The sequence below is a fragment of the Vulpes vulpes genome, chromosome 5 (assembly GCF_048418805.1).
Source record: "Vulpes vulpes isolate BD-2025 chromosome 5, VulVul3, whole genome shotgun sequence".
Lineage (NCBI taxonomy): Eukaryota > Metazoa > Chordata > Mammalia > Carnivora > Canidae > Vulpes > Vulpes vulpes.
In genome coordinates, this window is record NC_132784.1 from 18,229,437 (window position 1) to 18,250,076 (window position 20,640).

Genomic DNA, 20,640 nt, shown 5'->3' on the forward strand with positions numbered 1-20,640 from the left:
AACATGAATATTATATATAAGTACATGGTACGGTAATATATCAAATTGTTTAGTGATAATAAAATACCACTTTAATATTGTTTCACACTCATATGAATTAACAATAACTTTTACAGCAAATGTTTAAAAATTCAACTTTTAAGAAGTATTATGACAAGTAGAAAATGAGTTCAGTTTTATTTGGGGCTGAATTTTAAAGCACATTCATGCTTTCTCTGCCAATGACAAAATTTTGGATCACTAAATGTTAATTCTAACATGTTTCAAGTACACATCTTGCATGCAAGTGTGTATATCTGTGCATGCACAAACACATACACAACATATTCATCCTCATTTTCATTCTCTTTATCCCCTCTCCTTCTCTCTATATATATACATACAGTCACATGGAAAGACACAGTACATGGTAAGTAACACACTAAAAATTGGTTGTGGAATTTTATAAAAGGCATAAAAATCATGAAACACTTACTTCATCAGCCACCATACACCTGGAAAAAAATAAAAATAAAACCAAGTTAATATTTTAATGGTCAAAGTCAACCATTTTAAAAGTTTTGATTCAGTGGCTTGCCACAAAACATTTTACAAATGTTAAAGTACTGAGCCAGAGAGAGGTGTTTACAAATGTGCATGAGAACATGAGCCAATGCTGATTTTAAAAAACTCTCTAGGTACCAATGGCATATGGGTCTGCAAGAGGGTGAGTTTCAGAAATATTCCTCGTGCCCACTCGTGGAGATAGTTATAACGGCCCTTCAAAACTGAGATCAAAATGACAAGTGATTATTCCAATGACTTCCCTCCTTACCAATAAATCTTAAAATCGGTCTTCTAGAAATTAGAAAAATGCTGTATTAAAGCGTAAGGAAATAAGTCTCAGCCAATATTAGCATGTTATCCCTATATTATAAATGCTAAGCCTATTTTTGAGCTGAATTTTGGTTTCTACTAATATTTGGCTAAATTTTATCTTGTCTTCTTATTCATCTATAGTATAGTAAATTTTATCCACTGAAAATTGAAGATAGGGGGGCATAAACTGAAAAAGCAGAGAGCAAAAACAAATAGGAGGTGTGGTCAGGATTATGAGAGGTCCCTTAGAAATACTGAATACATCATATAGGAAAAGGCAATCTTGTAACTAAGGGGATTTCCAGGCAATCTAAAAAACACTAGAATATTAGCATTAGACAAGAATAAAGTCCTTATTTCCATTCTTTTCTTCCTTTATTCCTGATGGCCTTAACATTAAACACTTTTATGATTCTTTTAAAATAAAATACAAGTTATGAATTTGGTAATAAATACACTATCAAAGGATAAGTTACAAGTAAAATGGAATTTCAATTTTAGGAAAGAAGGTTACATAATGAGTATTTTTAGAGAAAAATAAAATATAAATACTTGAAATTTAAAACACATTCAAAAATAAAGTATATTACATGTTTTGCAAACAAGTCTAAAAAGTAAAAAACAAAACACAGTAATTTGAAAAACTTAATTTATTTCCAGAAAGACTCACATGCATACTTATTTTTTCATTTTTTAAAATTTTTTTTAAATTTTTATTTATTTATGATAGTCACAGAGAGAGAAAGAGAGAGGCAGAGACATAGGCAGAGGGAGAAGCAGGCTCCATGCACCGGGAGCCCAATGTGGGATTCGATCCCAGGTCTCCAGGATCGCGCCCTGGGCCAAAGGCAGGCGCCAAACCGCTGCGCCACCCAGGGATCCCCTTATTTTTTCATTTTAAAATGTAACTCAAATTTGGTAAAGATGTCACTTGAAGTGTATATATTATTTATTAAGTGTCTACTGTGTAGTCTAAGTTCTAGGGATATAGCAGTGAATTACAAAGTTCTTTCTTCATAGAGGGTGACTGGAAGAAGACAACAAATAAGCATATGGCTCAAGTGCTGTTAGGTGCTAGTAAAATAAAAAGAAACTAATTTAAACAGGGTGAGGTGGAATAGGCAACGTAGAAAAGGATCTGTTCTACAGAATGGTAGGAAACAGTCTTTATGACAAGGCAATATGAACAGATTTAAGCAAGACATAATTTTAAAAAAATGTATTTAAATTCAACTTAATGAACATTTAGTGTATTATTAGTTTCAGGGGGTAGAATTTAATGATTCATCAGTTGCATATAACACCCAGTGCTCATTATATCAAGTGCTCTCTTTAATGCTCATTAACCAATTACCCCATACTGTCACACACCTCCCTCCAGCAACCCTCAATTTATTTCCTAGAGTTAAGAGTCTCATGGCTTGATTCTCTCTCAATTTGCATCGTATTTTTATGTTTCTTTCCCTTTCTCTATGTTCAACTGTTTTGCTTCTTAAATTCCACGAGAGAAATCATATGGTATCTGTCCTTCTCTGACTGACTTATTTCACTTAGCATAATCCCACTAGTTCCATTCATGTCATTGCAAATGGCAAGATTTCATTCTTTTTGATGGCTAAGTAGTATTCCATTGTGTGTTATGTTTCTGTGTGTGTGTGTGCGCGCGCAGATGCGCACCACATTTTCTTTAGCCACTCATCTGTCAATACATATTTGGGCTCTTTCCATACTTTAGTTATTGTAGATATCGCTGCTATAAACATTGGGGTGCAGGTGCCCCTTTGAATCACTGTTAATATCCTTTAGAAAAATACCTAACAGTGCAATTTCTGGGTCATAGATCGTTCTATTTTTAACTTTTTGAGGAACCTCCACACTGTTTTCCAGAGTGACTGCACCAGTTTACATTCCCACTAACAGTGTAAAAGGGTTCTCCTTTCTCTACATCCTTGCCAACATCTGTTGTTTCTTGAGTTGTTCATTTTAGCCATTCTGACCGGTGTGAGGTGGTATCTCATTGTGGTTTCGATTTCTATTTTCCCTGATGCCGAGTGATGTCAAGCATTTTTTCATGTGTCTGTTGGCCACTTCTAAGTCTTCTCTGGAGAAATGTCTGTTCATGTGAGCAAGACACAAATTTAATGAGGAAGGGAATCATGAGAAAATATGAAGAAGAGTATTCTTAAAGTGATCAGCAAGAGCAAGGGCCCTGAGATAAAATGGTTATGATATAATTAAGAAGGAAAAAGAAAACTAATGTAAATAATGTGCACTAAATCATGAAACTGGTAGAAAATAAGGTTGGAAGGCAGCTGGGAGAGTCTAATGGCATGGAGAACCTCATAACCAATTGTATGGAGTTTGGATTTTCTTCAAATTCTTTGGAGGGAAGCAACATTTTATATTTTAAAAAGATAACTCTGGCTTAGAGGGAGTAAACTGTAGAGGGCAAGAGCAGAAGCGTGAAGAATAGTAAGGAGGCACCTGCAGTAGACCAGGAGGAAAACAACAATGCACAGAATGAGGGTAGAGGTGGAGGTGGTAAGAAGTAGTCAGCTTAGGCACATTTTGAAAGTACAACTAATAGGATTTGTGGATTAACTGAGATGTGGATGTGAAAATAAAAGAGAAGTCAAGAATGAATCGTAAGTGACACCTGGGTGGCTCAGTCAGTAAAGCACCTGCCTTCAGCTTGGGTCATGATCCTGAAGCCCTGAGATCAAGCCCCACATCAGGCTGCCTGCTTTGTGGGGAGTCTGCTTCTTCCTTTCCCTCTGATCCTCATCCCTGCTCATGCATGTTCTTGCAAATAAATAAATATATTTTTTTAAAAAGAATGAATTCTAAGATACTGGCTTAAGAAATTAAGCATAAAAAATGGTAAGATGTCATTCACTGAAATAAGTAAAACTCAGGAGAAGTAGGTTTGGTGATGACAAGCACTGGACATGCAATCTTTGTAATATCCCTTAGATTACCGAGTTGAACTGTTATACAGGTAACTAGATATGTGCATGAGGGGAATGGTAAGGACTGGAGATATAATAAATTTGCGATATACCAGAATGTAAATGGCATTGGAATGAGTGAGGATCTAAAGTATTCTGAAACACGACAACTTGAATGTGACTTGTTCCTCTCTACGCCAACTCCAAGTTCCTAAACTTTCTGAAGTTAAACAGGTGCTGAGACCTGCAGGCAATGTTGTGTCTTAAGGCTCTAGTGAGGTAAACATCAGAACAAACATTATATCCCTTAGAAAACTGGTATGCGTTACATTGTTCCATGGGTGGCTGGCAAACTGAAAAGCACCATCAGTGGAATAATTTGGCTTCTAGGTATCTGAAGACCCCAACAGTAAGACTATCTCCAATGTCTTTGAATATGCTGTATTTTCCTATCATGACACAGATGAGTCTTCCCTACTTTAGAACTAGGACAGCTCAATTAGATTAGAGAGCACCAGGTTTCCTTTAGGTATCTCTAGTGGGCTAACTTACACTTCAGGCACTATATCTATTCTGAACTCTGGGATTCCTGCAGTTTAGGACAATTCAACAATCAGACATGATTTTCAATGAGCCATCACAGAAAAACAACTGACCATGTGAGAGGCTCCAACATTTGAAAAAACAGAGTAAGACTGAATAATCAGAGCATGATTCTACTAAAATAGGAAGTGCTAGAAAACAAGCACCTGCACTAAAACTGTTAGAGCATTTAAGTAATTTCTAACACACACACACACACACACACACACACACACACACATACACAAGCTTAAAACTATGACTTTCAAACTAAAATAAGCACATGATTTTTTAAAAAAAAGATCATTATTGATACCTAATTAAATAGATGGGAAGATGAAGTACAAGGATTATCTCAAAATACAAAGCAAAGAATTAAGTAAATGTTAATAGTCACAAAAAAGAAAAATTACTTGAAGGATAGACCCAGAAAATTAATCTGTGAAAAATAGGTGTTCAAAGGAGAAAAGACACAATATGAAAGAGAGGTAACAATTAAGTAAATAATAAAATTCTCCAGGTTGAAAAAACAACTAATTGGAAAGACTAACTTTCAGGCTGGATTGAAAAGACAAATATCTATTCATATTCTTAAAAAATCATTAGTCTAAAGAGTAAGAAAAAAACTTGTAAGTGTTCAGACAGAAAAAACAACTATCCATAAATGGAAAAACCAGGATTGGCATTGAGCTTATCATCATCAACACTAGAAGCTAAAAAATGATGGAGGAGGAACCAGACTACTTGAACAGAATGCAGAGCTCATGAATCTATCCAAGGTACCTATTATTTGTAAGCGAGAGCAAAAAGATATTTGAGGCCAACCAATATCGCCAAGATTATTAAGCACAAGTAAACCATAGGTGGAAAAATAGTTTAAAAAATAACCAAAGGACAAACATTATATGTTCTCATTCATTTGGGGAATATAAATAATAGTGAAAGGGAATAGAAGGGAAGGGAGAAGAAATGGGTAGGAAATATCAGAAAGGGAGACAGAACATAAAGACTCCTAACTCTGGGAAACGAACTAGGGGTGGTGGAAGGGGAGGAGGGCGGGGGGTGGGGGTGAATGGGTGACGGGCACTGAGTGGGGCACTTGACGGGATGAGCACTGGGTGTTATTCTGTATGTTGGCAAACTGAACACCAATAAAAAATAAATTTATTATTTAAAAAATAAAATAAACTAAAATTTTGAGAAACTTAAAAAAAAATAACCAAACAATAAACACCTTAACACAGACTCAAGACAGAAGATAAAAGGGAAATCCAGTCAGCAATGAAGCTTGATACGCATGAGGTTAATGGATGATGTATATTGTACATGAGAACTCTAGAAGCAGAAGGGACATATTCTGAAAATTTGTAAGTGAAAAATTAAAGAGAGGTAATAAATGAGAGGGGGTACTAAAACTACTCTAAAGCAGACCACCAAACAGATTATTTTTAAAGTCAGGAGACTAAACGAAATCACCTAAAGGTTAGGAGTATAGGGAGAAGAGAAGAGAGCTATGACTGACCCCTGCAGCACTCCAACAAGTAGGGGTACAAAGAGGAGAAGAACCCAACAAAAAGGACTGAGAAGAAGTGTACAGTAAAGTAAAAACATACAAAAGGAATGTGATCCCCTAGAAGCCAAATAAAGACTTTTTTTTTTGAGAAGGAGAGAATGAACAACTATAGTAAATGTTCCCTAAAAAAATCTAGTAAAATGATGTCTGAGAATTGACCATGTGACTTGGGACATAACTCTGACAAGAGAAACTTTCATAAAATGGTAGGAGACAAAAGCCTCCCTTGAGTGGGTTCAAGAGAGAACAGAAAGAAGGGAAGGGAGAGACTAAATAAAGATTACTGTTACAAGGAATTATCCTGTACAGGGAAGCAGATAAACAAGGTAGTAGTTGGCAGGAAAACTAGGGTCCAGAGAAGATTTTTTTTTAAAGATAGAATAGTATAAAGCCCAATAAATATCTTATTGATCCAATGAGTGAAATATCTAGCAGGAAATATATAGATCAGGAACTAAGGAATCAAGTCAAGAGAGTAAATAAAAATGAGAAAGTAGCTATGCATGAAGATGATCATAGAAGAAACAGAAGTGAATGGAGTTCTCATGTGTAAACTATAAAAAGATAGGGAGAAATTTTTCATGGTTAGAACCTAGGAAACATTCTCATTTAGAAAAAAAGGGGGGAGGGGAGGAAGAAAAGTATTCAAAGGGAACAAGGATCAAAATCTAAGAAGGCAAAAAAAAAAAAAAAATTAAAGAAGCCTAGGGGAAATACATTCACAACAGAGTAAATGGGTTAAGAGTACCCAAATGCCACAAAAATGTTGCAAAGGATGAAGGCTAAAAAGCCGTCATAAAAAGTTACCAGGAGCTCACTTGTAAGCATTATGTAAAGATAAGAAGATGGTGGGCAGTAAAAGATGGAGTTAACAGATACAAGAGTAATCAAAAAGAACCTCTGATAGAAAAAAAAAAGGATTAAAAATAGGGCAGTCGCTATAGAACATTTAGTACATGTTGGAAACTTTAAGAGTTAGCAAGGAGTCAGTAGTGTGAAAGAAAACAAGGAAGCTGACTGTTGGAGACCTAATCATGCTACAATAAAATTTTTTTTTTTTTTGCTACAATAATTTAAAAAGGGAAAATATGGCCAATACAATTTCTCTCTTCGTAGAAATTTTACACATTTGATCGAAACTGAAGTCTACTTTGTAATCAAAAGACTACTCCTCACCACAGTTATCCATAGAAATAAAAATAGCTTATTCTTCCATTGGGAAATGGCAAACACAATATGAGTTACAGGGACTTTAACCTACAGCTAAAAAGAAAACTTCCTTCTTTAAAGAGTATCTATTGTATTTGCTAAGCCTGGTTTTGTGGGCCAACAGCTAAATAATTCTATCTGAATTTTAAAAGCAGTTCAGTTTTCCAATGTTACAAAAAAAATATTCTTTGTTCCAAATTCATGTTAATTGCTTGAATTATAATTTATCCAGCTTGGCTACCGACATCAAAAAGCAACTTTTCATTTCACTGAGTTGTTTCCAAAACCTTGAGGCTCCTTACATTAATCATCCACTTACAGTATCAAGACATATATTCCAGTGTTTGCAGCAGCCATATCTTTGGATGCACATGCTCAGTGTTTGCTATTTTTAACCCAAATTTTCATACAGCTAGAAGAGAGAAAGCTAAACAGCATCATACTTTTCTGAGAATCATTTAACACACCAGCTAAATTTCTAATCTAAAACTCACAGAACTGAACAATTTGTGTTTAACTCAAAGCTTTTCTCCAATTTCTTTATATTATAAAACCCACCTTTTTAATATAACACCCCTATTTCTTGAATATATCATGTCTGTAAAAAGAAAACAGCAAAAGAATATTTTGGTAACACTGCAGAAGAACAGCAAGAGAATATTTTGGTAACACAATTCAGTGAGGTGAACACATTTAAAATGAATATGTAAGATGTTTGGAATCATAAGTACAAAATTCAGGACTTTGTACTTGAACACAAGATCTGCTTAGTCAATTATCATGCATGCTTTGGCCTCAGAAGTGGGCTGAAATTTCCTCTGGGAAAATATTAGCCTTCTAGGAAGGCTCTCTTAGGAAGAGTTAGTTGATCAACCATTTATATACTAAACCATATTATATACCATGCTACCCTTTAGTACGCTTTAGTACTGACCAGTGCTAACAATGTAACTGTACATACAACTGTACATACTCTCCCCAAAGACAAAGCTACAGTATTTATGGGTTCAGAAGATCAAATCATAATACTTGGGATGCCTAGGTGGCTCAGCGGTAGAGCATCTGCCTTCGGCTCAGGGCATGATCCTGGAGTCCCAGGATCAAGTCCCGCATTGGGCTCCCTGCAAGGAGCTTCCTTCTCCCTCTGCCTCTCTCTGTGTGTCTCTCATGAATAAATAAAATCTTTAAAAAAAATCATAATACTTTTTCCAGCCATGGCAATGTCTCAAAATACTTCCCTCTATTACTACTAAAGTTCAACATAATAAGATGGACTTTGTTTAGTTTTAATATTATTTATTTTTTGAACAGGGGATACATCCAAGAGGTACAAAAGTGGAAAGTCTCTCTCCAATCTCTATTTCTCAAGGGTGTCCCAGATATTAGCTGCTCTAAAGGTGACAAAGTTACCAATTTTTTGTGTAGTCTTTTAGAAATATTCTCTGTTTAAGTATGTGTATATGTACATATACATATACATCAAATAACATTAGAGGTAACCCTCCCTGATCTTGTATAAAATCCCAGAAATGTACAATATAGCATGTAACATGACGAAAAAGAAAACACTGAGATTGAAATATTTTTTTTAAAATCCTTGTTTCCAGTGCTTTGGAAAAGTACATATAGTCAGGAAACCTTCAGGTTTACCTCTCTTCTAGCTTGGCCTCTTCATAGATGTCTGGTATAGAACAATCATTTGATGGAAAAGCTCTCTTGGGCTTCCCAGATGCTCCTGATTCTCCTTCTAGCTCTCATCTCTGTCTCTTTCCTCCATGCTCCCACCTCTACCCACCCTGTTCAGTGTTCAGCTTTTATAGTCATATTCTCTTTGTGTTCTACCTCTATTCCTAAGGCTACCATCCATTCACCTAGTTTTAAGTGCCACCCATACGAGTCCTAAATCTGTACCTAAGGCTTTAAGCATATGCTCCAGATTCATGTTCAAAACCTTTATGTAAGCAATTTTTTTCCTTGGTGCTCTGAGGTTATTATAATATACTATGCATGTTAATATCTGAAACTAAAGTTAAGTGAGCCCTAGACATAATAAAATACAATAAAAATTGTTAAAGGAGTTATTTAAACAATTGATCTGAGTCTGTGATTCTTATCCTGGGGCCAGAAATTTCTGTTTAAAATTAAAATTACAAAACAACAGTATTTATTTTGGTTGCATGTCAAGACAGTCTGCTGAATTTCTGTAAAAGCTTAAAGCAGTGCTTTTATTTGCAAGTATATGGTTAAATATATCCTAGACCTCTATATCCAGCTTCTTAGTCTCATCTATTTTATGAAATGACTAAGGCAAGTAGGCTGAGCTGTGATCAAATGAGGTAAGAGAGCACTTTGTAAATGGAAAGATACCATAAAAACTTTATTGTTGTTTTGCTGGTGATGATAAGTTCTATTCAACAAATAATTATGTTCACTGTCAGTAACTAAATACTGGCAATGGATCTAGGGGAGTTACAGAGGACAGTAGCTTCAAATCTAACCCTTAAAAACAGATGGAAATGTGACTGACTTTAAAAACTGGTTTTATAAACAATGCTTCCTTTAGGATGCAATGCAAGAATATAAACTCAAAATGGCTTAATCACTAAAAATAATTAATATATCACATGCATGAATAAGAAATTCAAGAATGGGATGGTTCCACAGTGGTTCATTGCAGAGCCCACTCAAGTCACCTTTTTATTCTATCATTCTAAGTAGCTCCAGACAATTAATTCATCCTTAGCCACCAACGTTCAGAAGCACAGGGAAAGTGTACTTCAAGTATTCTAAGTCTGTTAATACGGAAGGAAGAGGAGACAGACCTTAGGCGAAGCAACCGACATCTGCTACATTTATTATGACTTTGAAAACCAAGTTAAAATGATATTCAGTGTTTTGTTTTCTTTTAGTTCTTTTTACCCATAATAAAACACAAGTCCTACAGAAAGGGCATAAAATGTCCTGAGAGATGTGGGGTAATATGAACATATCCTTTATGTAAACCAAAAACCAAGTAAGTTTTTAAAAATAATTGCTTATTCTGTTCGTGAGCATTAAAAAAATTAAACTAGTCCCTAATGCTTGATAATATCTTGAAAATACTATGCTTCATTAGTCTGACTTCATTAGCACAAATTGCCCCATAACTTTTACTAATAAGAGCAAAATGGGAAAAAAAAAATCTCTGCATCTGCCTAGATGGTTTTTTTAAAAAAGGGGTGTATCAGCTGTTTTGAGAGAATTATTATTGTTTTTAGGACGTATAATAATTCCCACTGGGTCATTATAGCATATACTAGCTTTTACACAATTATTTATTCTTGTTTATAAAACTTCAGGTCAAAAAAGTTGATTATTCCTAGAGCAATTAGTAGAAGATTTTTAGAGCTTAATTAGACAGTAACATTCATTAGAATATATTAGAGTTACAAATGAAATATAGTTTATATATAAAAAAAAACCTCCGGAGTAAGTCAAGTCTGCTTGATTTATTCTAAAGTGATTTTAAAGGTAAAAGAATGATTCATAGTTTCAAAATTGCTTTGTTAATAAAGATATTTGCATCAGTGATACTTAAATGTTGACAGGTAGATAGAGAAATAAATCAAATAATTTATTACAAATGGGGAGCCTCTCTCAGAATATAATAGAATACTAATCTTTATTTATGAATTTCTTTTTTGCCTGGTTTTGGATTTATTGAATTATAAAACCTGAAAACATTTCAAAAATGAGAACACATTTACGAACCTAAGAATAAATCACAAAATAAAAACAACTCAATTTTCTATCTATCATATATTGTCTCAATTTACTATGATATTGTTTCAATTCACTTTTTTAATGATAGAAAATTGAGCCCGCTTGACATGATAAAAAGCCAAATTGTAATGGCTAAAACATATAGGATTATTTTCTACCTCACCCACCACTACATTCCCTTCCTTAACAGGAAGTTTCAAGTTAAGTAAGTCCATACTGGAGCAGCAGCCAAGTACCAGAGTCACCTCTACAGTCTTCTTGTCCTCTCCTTGCAGGCAGGTCAAAAGATAGTTGGTACAGTTCCAGGTTTGGCATCGATGTTTGATACCAGAAGAAAGGAAGGGGACAAAAGGAAACAAGCTGACTCCACCTTACAAGCTTTCCCAGAATCACCATCCAGTGACTTCTACAGGTATCTCATTGGCCACTCTATATCACATAACTACTCCTAGTCAAAATGGAGTTTCGAAAAAAGTGTTTCAGTAGTCACATGCCCCACTCCCAGGGCTTTATTCGTGAAGGAAAAGGGAAAAAGGAATTTAAATGAGAAAGCAACCCCTGGCTCTGCCACAAATTTCTAGGTCAATTTTAAATAACAGTGATTTGTAAACACTGTAGCCTCTATCACATACAGATCAAGTCAGCTCTGATGTTTTATTGAAATCTGTACATCTGTAACAACATCTGTAACATCTGTACATCTGTAAAATCTGTAAAAATCTGTACATCTGTAACAACATTTGATACAGATCAAATAGGTATATGACTATGGCTATACTCAAGAAGAAATGAAGTTCTTCATTTCATTCTGACCATCACATCTATTGATAATAAAAGTTAAAGTTTGAATCTAGAAAAACCAGTTCTCTTATTACTGTGACACTCTGCAATGCACGTACTCCTCTGTGTTTCAGGTGGTATCTCAATTATTTCATTTCTCTATTCCAACTATTGTTAAAACCTCTTCTCATTCAGCATTCCACAATAACAAGTATTTAGCATGAGTGTGTGCCGGAGGAAAGATGCCTTATTCAATCCTAAATGTAAAACAGCACCAAACACACATAACTGAATAAAGTAGTTATTTAGGTAATCCAGAAATTTTTAGAGTACTATTTTATGGATTATAATCCACATGAAAACTCAGCACTTGACAATTAAAAAGAATTCTGACTCCTTTAAAACAAAAGACTTAAAATGAAAAGCATAAAAAAAATTAAAAAAATAAAACAAAAGACTTTGCAAGTTACTGTCCATGGGCCAAATATAGCTTGTCAAATATTTTTGTAAACAAAGATTTATCGGAATATAGTTCACCTCATTCATTTACATATTATTAATGGTTTATTTTGCATGACTAAGACAGAACTGAGTATTTTTTCAAGAGTACAAATCAAATGTCTATAAAAAGCCAATCTAAGAATCGAGGTGAACTACAGTTTATATATCCTCATCCCCATTACTTCCTGGATGTAACTTAATAAGTACTACTCTAAACCTTGAGTCTATGGTCTTAATTCCCATAGCCCTGTATACATTTTAAAAATCTGTGAGTTTTAACTGATGCATATGCAATATGTCACCTGTGGAATGTACCCTTAAAAAACCTAATGCTATCTGAGGTTGTAGTTTAAAAATACTATATTTCGTCTACGGCCACAATACCCTGAACGTGCCCCATCTCGTCTAAAAACACTGAATTTTTTTTCCAGCTTTACTGAGGTATGACTGACAAGAAATTATATATATTTAAGGTATACAATGAGCTGTTTATATATATATATATATATACACACACACACACACACACACACATATATATATATATATATATAGAGAGAGAGAGAGAGAGAGAGAGAGAGAGAAATGATGGCCACAATCAAGTTAATTAACTTATTTATTTTACAACTCAAAGTTTGTACCCTTTGACCAACATCTCTTTTCCCTAACCCCCAATAACAACCATTCTATTCTATTACATTGAGTTTGACTTTTTCTTGGATTTCATATATAAGTGAGACTAAGGAGTATTTCTCTCTTTATGTCTGGCTTATTTCACTCAGCATAATGTCCTTGTTTCATTGATGTTGTCACAAATGGCAAGACTAACTCCTTTTTTAAGGTTGAATAATATACTCCTGTGTGTGTGTGTGTGTGTGTGTGTGTGTGTGTGTGTGTGTGTGAACTAACAACATTTTCCCTATCCAGTCATCCACGACAATGGCTATCTTATCTTGGCTACTGTGAATAATGCTGCAATGAACATGGGAGTGCAAATATCTCTTCCAGACAGTGTTTTCATTTCCTTTGTATATAAATCCAGAACAGTGATTGCTGGGTCATGTGGTAGTTCTATGTTTAATATTTTGAAGAACCTACTATATTCCAAAATGGTGACACCAATTTACAATGCTACCAACAGTGCATAAAGGTTCCCTTTTCTCCTCAAAAACACTTCTTAATCTCTTAACTTCTTTTTTAAGATTTTATTTATTTATTCATTAAAGACACACAGAGAGAGAGAGAGAGAGAGAGAGAGGCAGAGACACAGGCAGAGGGAGAAGCAGGCTCCACGCAGGGAGCCCGACGTGGGACTTGTTCCCGGGTCTCCAGGATCACGCCCTGGGCTGAAGGCTGAGCTAAACCGCTGAGCCATCGGAGCTGCCCTTTTAACTTTTTAATTAAAAAAATATCATTGTGGTTTTGATTTATTTGTATTTCCCTGAAGATGAGTGATGTCGGGAACATTTTCATGTATCTATTGGCTATTTGTATATCTTTTTAAAAAATGTCTATTCAAGTTCTTAGCCCACTTTTTGATCAGGTTATTTGGTTTTTTACTATTGAGTTATAAGTATTTCTTATATATTTTAGGTATAAATTCTTTATTAGTTTGCAAATATTTTTCTCCCATTCCATAGGCTGCCTTTTCACTTTGTTTCCTGTGAGAAACTAATGTAGCCCCATTACTTTGTTTTTGTTGCCAAATTAAAAAAAAAAATCACCATGACCAATGTCTAGGAGCTTACCTCCTATGTTTTCTTCTAGGAGTTTTATAGTTTCAGATCTTATATTTGAGCCTTTAATCTATTTTGGGTTGATTTCTATAATATGAGATAAGAAAAGGATTCAATTTCATTCATTTGCATATGGATAACTACTTTTCCCAGTATCATTTACTGAAGAAATGATTTTTTCCCTATTGTGTATTCTTGGTGATGTTACTAAAAATTACTTGACTGTATATGCAGGATTTTATTTCTAGCCTTCTATTCTGTTACACTGGTCTATTGTGTCTGTTTTGGTAACAATAGCTTTGTGATGTAATTTAAAATAAAGCGGCGTGATGCTTCCAGCTCTGTTCTTTCTCTTCAAGATTGCTTTGACTACTCAAGGTCTTTTGTGGTTCCATCTGTAATTTTAGGATAGTTTTGTCTATTTCTGTGAAAAATGCCATTAGATTTTTGACAGACTGCATTGAATCTGTAGATTGCTTTGGGTAGTACGGAGATTTTAACAGTATTAATTCTTCCAATCCATGAACACAAAATATATTTTCATTTATTTGTGACTTCTTCAATTTCTTTCACCAATGTTTTATAGTTTTGGGTACAGATCTTTCATGTCCTTAAATTTATTCCTAAGTACCTTAATCTTTTTTACACTATTGTAAATGGGATTATTTACTTAATTTTTCTTTCTGATAATTCATTGTACAGAAATGCAACTGACTTTTGTATATTGATTTTGCATCCTACAACTTTACTGACTTTGTTTTTTAGTTTTAATAGTTTTACTATGGAACCTTTAGGGTTTCCTAATATGTAAGATCATGTCATCTACAAACAGAGACCATTTTACTTTTCCCTTTTAGATTTCAATGCCTTTTATTTATCTTTTTCTTTCCTAATTGCTCTGGCTGGAAATTCCACTACTATGCTGAGTGGAAGTGGCAAGAGTAAAAACACTACCTTACTGACCTAAATGCATGTAAAGTGCTTATAAATTCAGAGATTTCTAAAAAGCTAAAGAAGAAATTAGTTCCAATGGTTACTTCCAGGAAGGGACGCTGAAGGACTGGGAGGCTTAGAGAATAGGTGTTATTCTTAGTGTTATTCCTTATAAATGTATTACCACATTACAATTAAAGTACATAAATGGAATAGTTTTGTTTTTTTGTTTTGTTTTAAATATTTTATTTATTTATTCATGATAGACATATATATATATGTGTATATATATATATATATATAGAGAGAGAGAGAGAGAGAGGCAGAGACACAGGCAGAGGGAGAAGCAGGCTCCATGCCGGTAGCCCCACACGGGACTTGATCCCGGGACTCTAGGATCATGCCCTGGGCCAAAGGCAGGCGCTAAACCACTGAGCCACCCAGGGATCCCCATGGAATAGTTTTTGAAACCTCTATCTTATCTAGACACAGGTAAGATACCCCTTATAACATCAGCCCCTCTCAGATCATGCTATCAACAAAGAGAATCAACCAACCAACCAACGCAACCGTGACAGTTAAAGATTCAGTAAGTAGGCCTAGTGCAGTTTATGAAACAGTTAAACTCCCAGCTCCCCCAACTTGATACAATGTCCTCCTATACCCTATCAAAGATCTGAGTTTATCCTCCGGAGAGAGTGAAGGAGAGTGTATCACTAGGCACTTAGGAACAATTAATAATATAAAATATAGTTAATATTCAAAACATACTGAAAGAAAGTTGAAGGAAATTATGAGTATTTAAAGAGAAAATAATTCAAGAGAAATTGTTATTAATATTCTCAGAGCAGAGGTATCATCCATGAAGAACACAATTCTAGTAAAAGGAAATACTCAGAGAACAAAAAAACAGCTCTTGGAAATTAAAAAATAATACCAGAGATCAAAAGCTTAACAGAATAGAAAGATGTAGTTGAGGAGAATTCTCACAAAGAAGGGCAAAAAGATAATGAGTTGAAAACAGGAAAAAAGAGAAAAGAACATTAGAGGATCAACCCAACACATTCAATATCTGAATAATGTGTAAAGAATGAAAAGAGAAAACAAGGAGGATATAAATAATACTGCTATTAACAGTCCTTTTAAAGTTCCCCAACCAAAGGAAATTTAGATTTCATTTTGAATTGGCCCAACCAGTGCCTAGCACATAATATGAAAATAACTTAAAAAAAAAAAAAAAAGAAAATAACTTAAAAGACAATGTCTAAAAGTAGAAAATAAAAAAGCTGCAAAACCAGTTATAGTTAATTGTCCAGAAAGATTTATTTTTTAAGAAAACCACAGTTTCGGGATCCCTGGGTGGTGCAGCGGTTTGGCGCCTGCCTTTGGCCCAGGGCGCGATCCTGGAGACCCGAGATCGAATCCCACGTCGGGCTTCCAGTGCATGGAGCCTGCTTCTCCCTCTGCCTGTGTCTCTGCTTCTCTCTCTCTCTCTGTGCAACTATCATAAATTAAAAAAAAAAAAAGAAAGAAAGAAAACCACAGTTTCCTAATGAAATTAATGTCACAGAAACTATGCTTTCTTTGCTATGTTGAATTCAAGTAACGTGCTTTAAGGATACTAATGAACAATTATTCCACAGAGAATTCAATTCAAGAGGCTTAGTCCAAATTAAAGTATGTGAACACTTACTTATTTATTCAAATAGATTAACTGTCATATAAAGTAGGTAATCTTATTCTAGAGGACATTCTAGAATAATAGGGCCAACATGATTATAGGATCCATGGGAAGAAAATATAGATGGAAAAATACTAGTTTCCCATGGTTAGAGTAAGCCAATTTTAAATCTTATTATAGAGTTACAATGATCAAAGCAATGTGGTATTTGTCTACAGATGGATATATGAATCAACAGAACAGAATACAGCTGAGAAATACACCCACACATACACAGTCAATTGATTTTCAACAGATGTACCAGGGTAATTTGATGGAGAAAGGACAGACTTCTCAACAAATGGTACTAGAGTAACTGGACATGGAAAACAGAACAAAACAAAACCTTCAACCTCTACCTCATACCATATACAAAAATACACAAAATATAAGTTGAAATATATTATGGAATTATATGTAAGAGATAAAATATCAATTTTTATAATTTATTATAATTATTTAAATATATTTATAAAAGATATAAATTTGTGGGGATGCCTAGGTGGCTCAATAAACTAAGTGTTCAACTGTTGGTTTCAGCTCAGGTCATGATCTTGGAGTCATGAGATCAGGCCTGGAGTTGGGCTCCTTGCTCAGTGCAGGGTTTGCTTGAGATTCTCTCTCTCTCTCTCCCTCTGCCTCTCCCCCTGTTCACGTTCTGTCTAAAATAAATAAATATAATCTTTTAAAAATGTGTAAATTTGTAGGAGAAAAAATATCTGTGATACTGAATTGGTCTTTTTCTTAGGTAAGACACAAAAAGCATAAACCATTGAAAAGCTGATAAACTGGGACTTCATCAAAATTAACATATGTTCTTCAAAAGACACTGTTAAGGTAAGTCATAGGCTGGGAGAATATGTATGTACTAGCTAGCAAAAGACTTGTATCCAGAATATATAAATATCACCTACAATTCAATAAGAAGATAATAAAATTATTAAAATGGACAAAAGATCTGAAAAGATATTTCACCAAAAAGATGTACAGATGGCCAATAGGCACACAAAAATGTGCTCAGCATCATTAGTCATCTGAGAGCTGTAAATTAAAACCACAATAAGATGCCATTACACAACTAGTAGAATGACTAAAATTAAAAAGATTTATAAGGCCAAATCTTGGCAAGGATGCAGAGTGACTGGAACCCTCATATATTTGCTGGTGCAAATAAAAAATATACACCCACTTTAAAAATCAGCACAGTAGTCTCTTTTAAAGTTAAACATAAATTTGCCATATGTCATAGCAATGCCACCCACTCCTAAGTATTTACACAAGAGAAATAAAAATATGCCCACACAAAGACCTGCATGTGAACATTTATAGCAGCTTTACTCATACCCGTGAAAAATTGTAAACAATTCAAAGCATCCATCAACAGGCAAATGGCTAAATAAATTTTGGTACACCCGTACAATGGAATACTACTCAGTAATAAAAAGGAATAATACATCCAACAAATGGATCAGTCTCAAAAGTTGTTAGTAAAAGAAGCCAGGCATAAAATGCTACATATTGTATGATCCTATTTATATGAAAGTTTAGAATAAACAAAATTATAGGGACACAAATCAGTTGTTGTAAACATTAGTTGTAAGAGGTGAGTATTCACAAAGGGTAACAAGGATGCTTCCTAGACTAATAGAAGACCTCTCTATCTTGATTTTCGCGGTGGTTACAGAATTGTATACATTTACCCGAACACACTGAACTGCACACTTTAACAGAGTGAATTTCACTGTATGTATAAGTTACATTTCAATAAACTTGCCCTTAAAAAATTTTAATAAAGCATCATGGTACTAGAAATAAACATGCTGACATGATTCAAACTACTGAGATTATGTATAAATCTTTGAAAAGACAATATTCAAGTCATTACAAAGATCAGAGGGCCTTCTTCCTCAAGGATTAAAAAAGTAACAAGAGAATATTAAAATAAGAAAAATGAAGCTAGCAAGAAATCAAAGATACAAAACAAATACATATAAGCATTTCTTAATTATACAACTGGGATCTTAATTGTCAAAGTAATTCCAAATAGACCATAATAAAAAATAAGAATTCAAATATTTCTAAAGGAATTTTTTTAAATTATTTATTTATTTATGATAGTCACACACACACAGAGAGAGAGAGAGAGAGAGAGAGAGGCAGAGACATAGGCAGAGGGAGAAGCAGGCTCCATGCACCGGGAGCCCGACGTGGGATTCAATCCCGGGTCTCCAGGATCGCGCCCTGGACCAAAGGCAGGCACTAAACCGCTGCGCCACCCAGGGTTCCCTCTAGAGGAATTTTTAAAATAAATAAGCATTCATTCAAATATGTGAATATGGAGACTTTTTTTTTTCAAACGCAGCCCTTTATTGGAGCAAAAAATAACCTGAGTGAATCACACCTTAAATCACTCTCGCTGGCAACAAAAGGAGTTAAAAGAATGAATCAAAACCATTATATTGAGATCCCTGGGTGGCACAGCGGTTTGGCGCCTGCCTTTGGCCCAGGGCGCGATCCTGGACACCCGGGATCGAATCCCACGTCAGGCTCCCGGTGCATGGAGCCTGCTTCTCCCTCCGCCTGTGTCTCTGCCTCTCTCTCTCTCTCTCTCTCTCTGTGACTATCATAAAAAAAAAAAAAAACCAAAAAAAACACATTATATTGAAGTACATTATATTGAAGTACTAGCATCTATTACATTACATGCTCAGCTCATTTACTATTTTTGTAGCTAATAACATCAGGTTTTTTTTTGCCATAACTGATCGTGTATATTACATGTTATGAAAATTGAGACTTTTAACGCTCTTAAAAGATTATCAAAATGGAAATGCTTTTTTCACTCTAAAATTTCAAGTTGAATGATCAGGAACCAAACTCCCTGCATAGTGGCCCACATGCAGGAAAGAGATAATAAACTCCCTGAGGAGTGAGGGCTTCAAGCACCACATCAGGTACCCTCCCTTCCTGGCCTAGAAATCTGCACCAGGAAGAGGTACCTCCACAATATCTGGCTGTGAAAATCAGCAGGGCTTAACTCCAGGAGAGCCAGAAGGCTATTGGAAACTGACTCCACTTTTAAAGGACACTACGCAATATCACTCATTCTGAGACACAGGAGAGAAGGAGTGACTTGAAAAGTACCTGGGCCACATATGAGAGAAAATTATTAATTATTTTCAGTAAGTATGCCAGAGGGGCAGGGATCTGTAGGAACTTTCTCTAAAAATGGAAGGGCTAGTAAGTGCCATTTGTCTTCCCTCATTCAGCCTACCTAGTCCAATGCAGAAGAGTGACAGTTAGAACACCCTCTACCTACCCCGTTAACATCACTTGTCCCCATTCTGTACTTCCCTTATGAATCCACCTAGCTCATCAGCCTACCCTGGCTGGCACCCTCCAAAGAACTCTTGCCTCACCAAACCTGGCAGGCAGTATCAGTGGGCCCACCAAAGCCCCAAAACGACAATGTTCAAAGTGACTACCACCCTTCCACACCCACATGGCATCCCTGGCTAAGATCTGTGCAGCCCCCAAATCAATACCTGCTGGGGGGATGTGGGGGAGGCATACACCCACCAACATATCAATAGCAGCTGCAGTAAGGCCTCTCAGCCAGCTGTATGAGGGCTATCCCCACCCAAAAGCCAGCCCACAGCAGCTACAGCAAGCCACTGTACCCAGGCCCACCCATCAGTGAAACTGCAGCAGTCAGCAGCTCACACCATGGGACAACTCTGGAGTGCTTGGTTCTGGTGATCAAGGGGGATTGAGCTCCTGGGCCCCATGGGGCTCCCATAAGGCCACTAACTTCAAGATAAAGAGACACAGATGAGCTAAGACATATAAACACAAGAGTCAGCAAAAAAGAAGAGAGGAACATGTTGCAAATGAAGAATAAAATGAAACCTCAGAAAACAACTAAACAAAATGGAGATGAGCAATCTATCTGATTAAGAATTCAAAGTAATGATCATGAAGATGCTCACCAGACGTGAAAGAAGAGGGGTTGAATTCATAAAGGACTTCAACAAAGAG

General features: G+C 35.3%; 1 protein-coding gene across 3 annotated transcripts in view; it reads right to left on the reverse strand.

Annotated features, from left to right (window-relative positions):
- Positions 1-20,640, reverse strand: part of ZRANB3 (zinc finger RANBP2-type containing 3) — a 306,312-nt gene that overhangs the window by 190,887 nt on the left and 94,785 nt on the right. The window contains exon 3 of one of the 3 annotated variants that reach the window (XM_026015556.2): positions 476-494. The exons of the other annotated variants lie outside the window; for them this stretch is intronic. Within the exon in view, the coding sequence (XP_025871341.2) occupies positions 476-494 (19 nt within the window). The remainder of the gene's footprint in view (positions 1-475; positions 495-20,640) is intronic. 3 annotated transcript variants of the gene reach the window in all.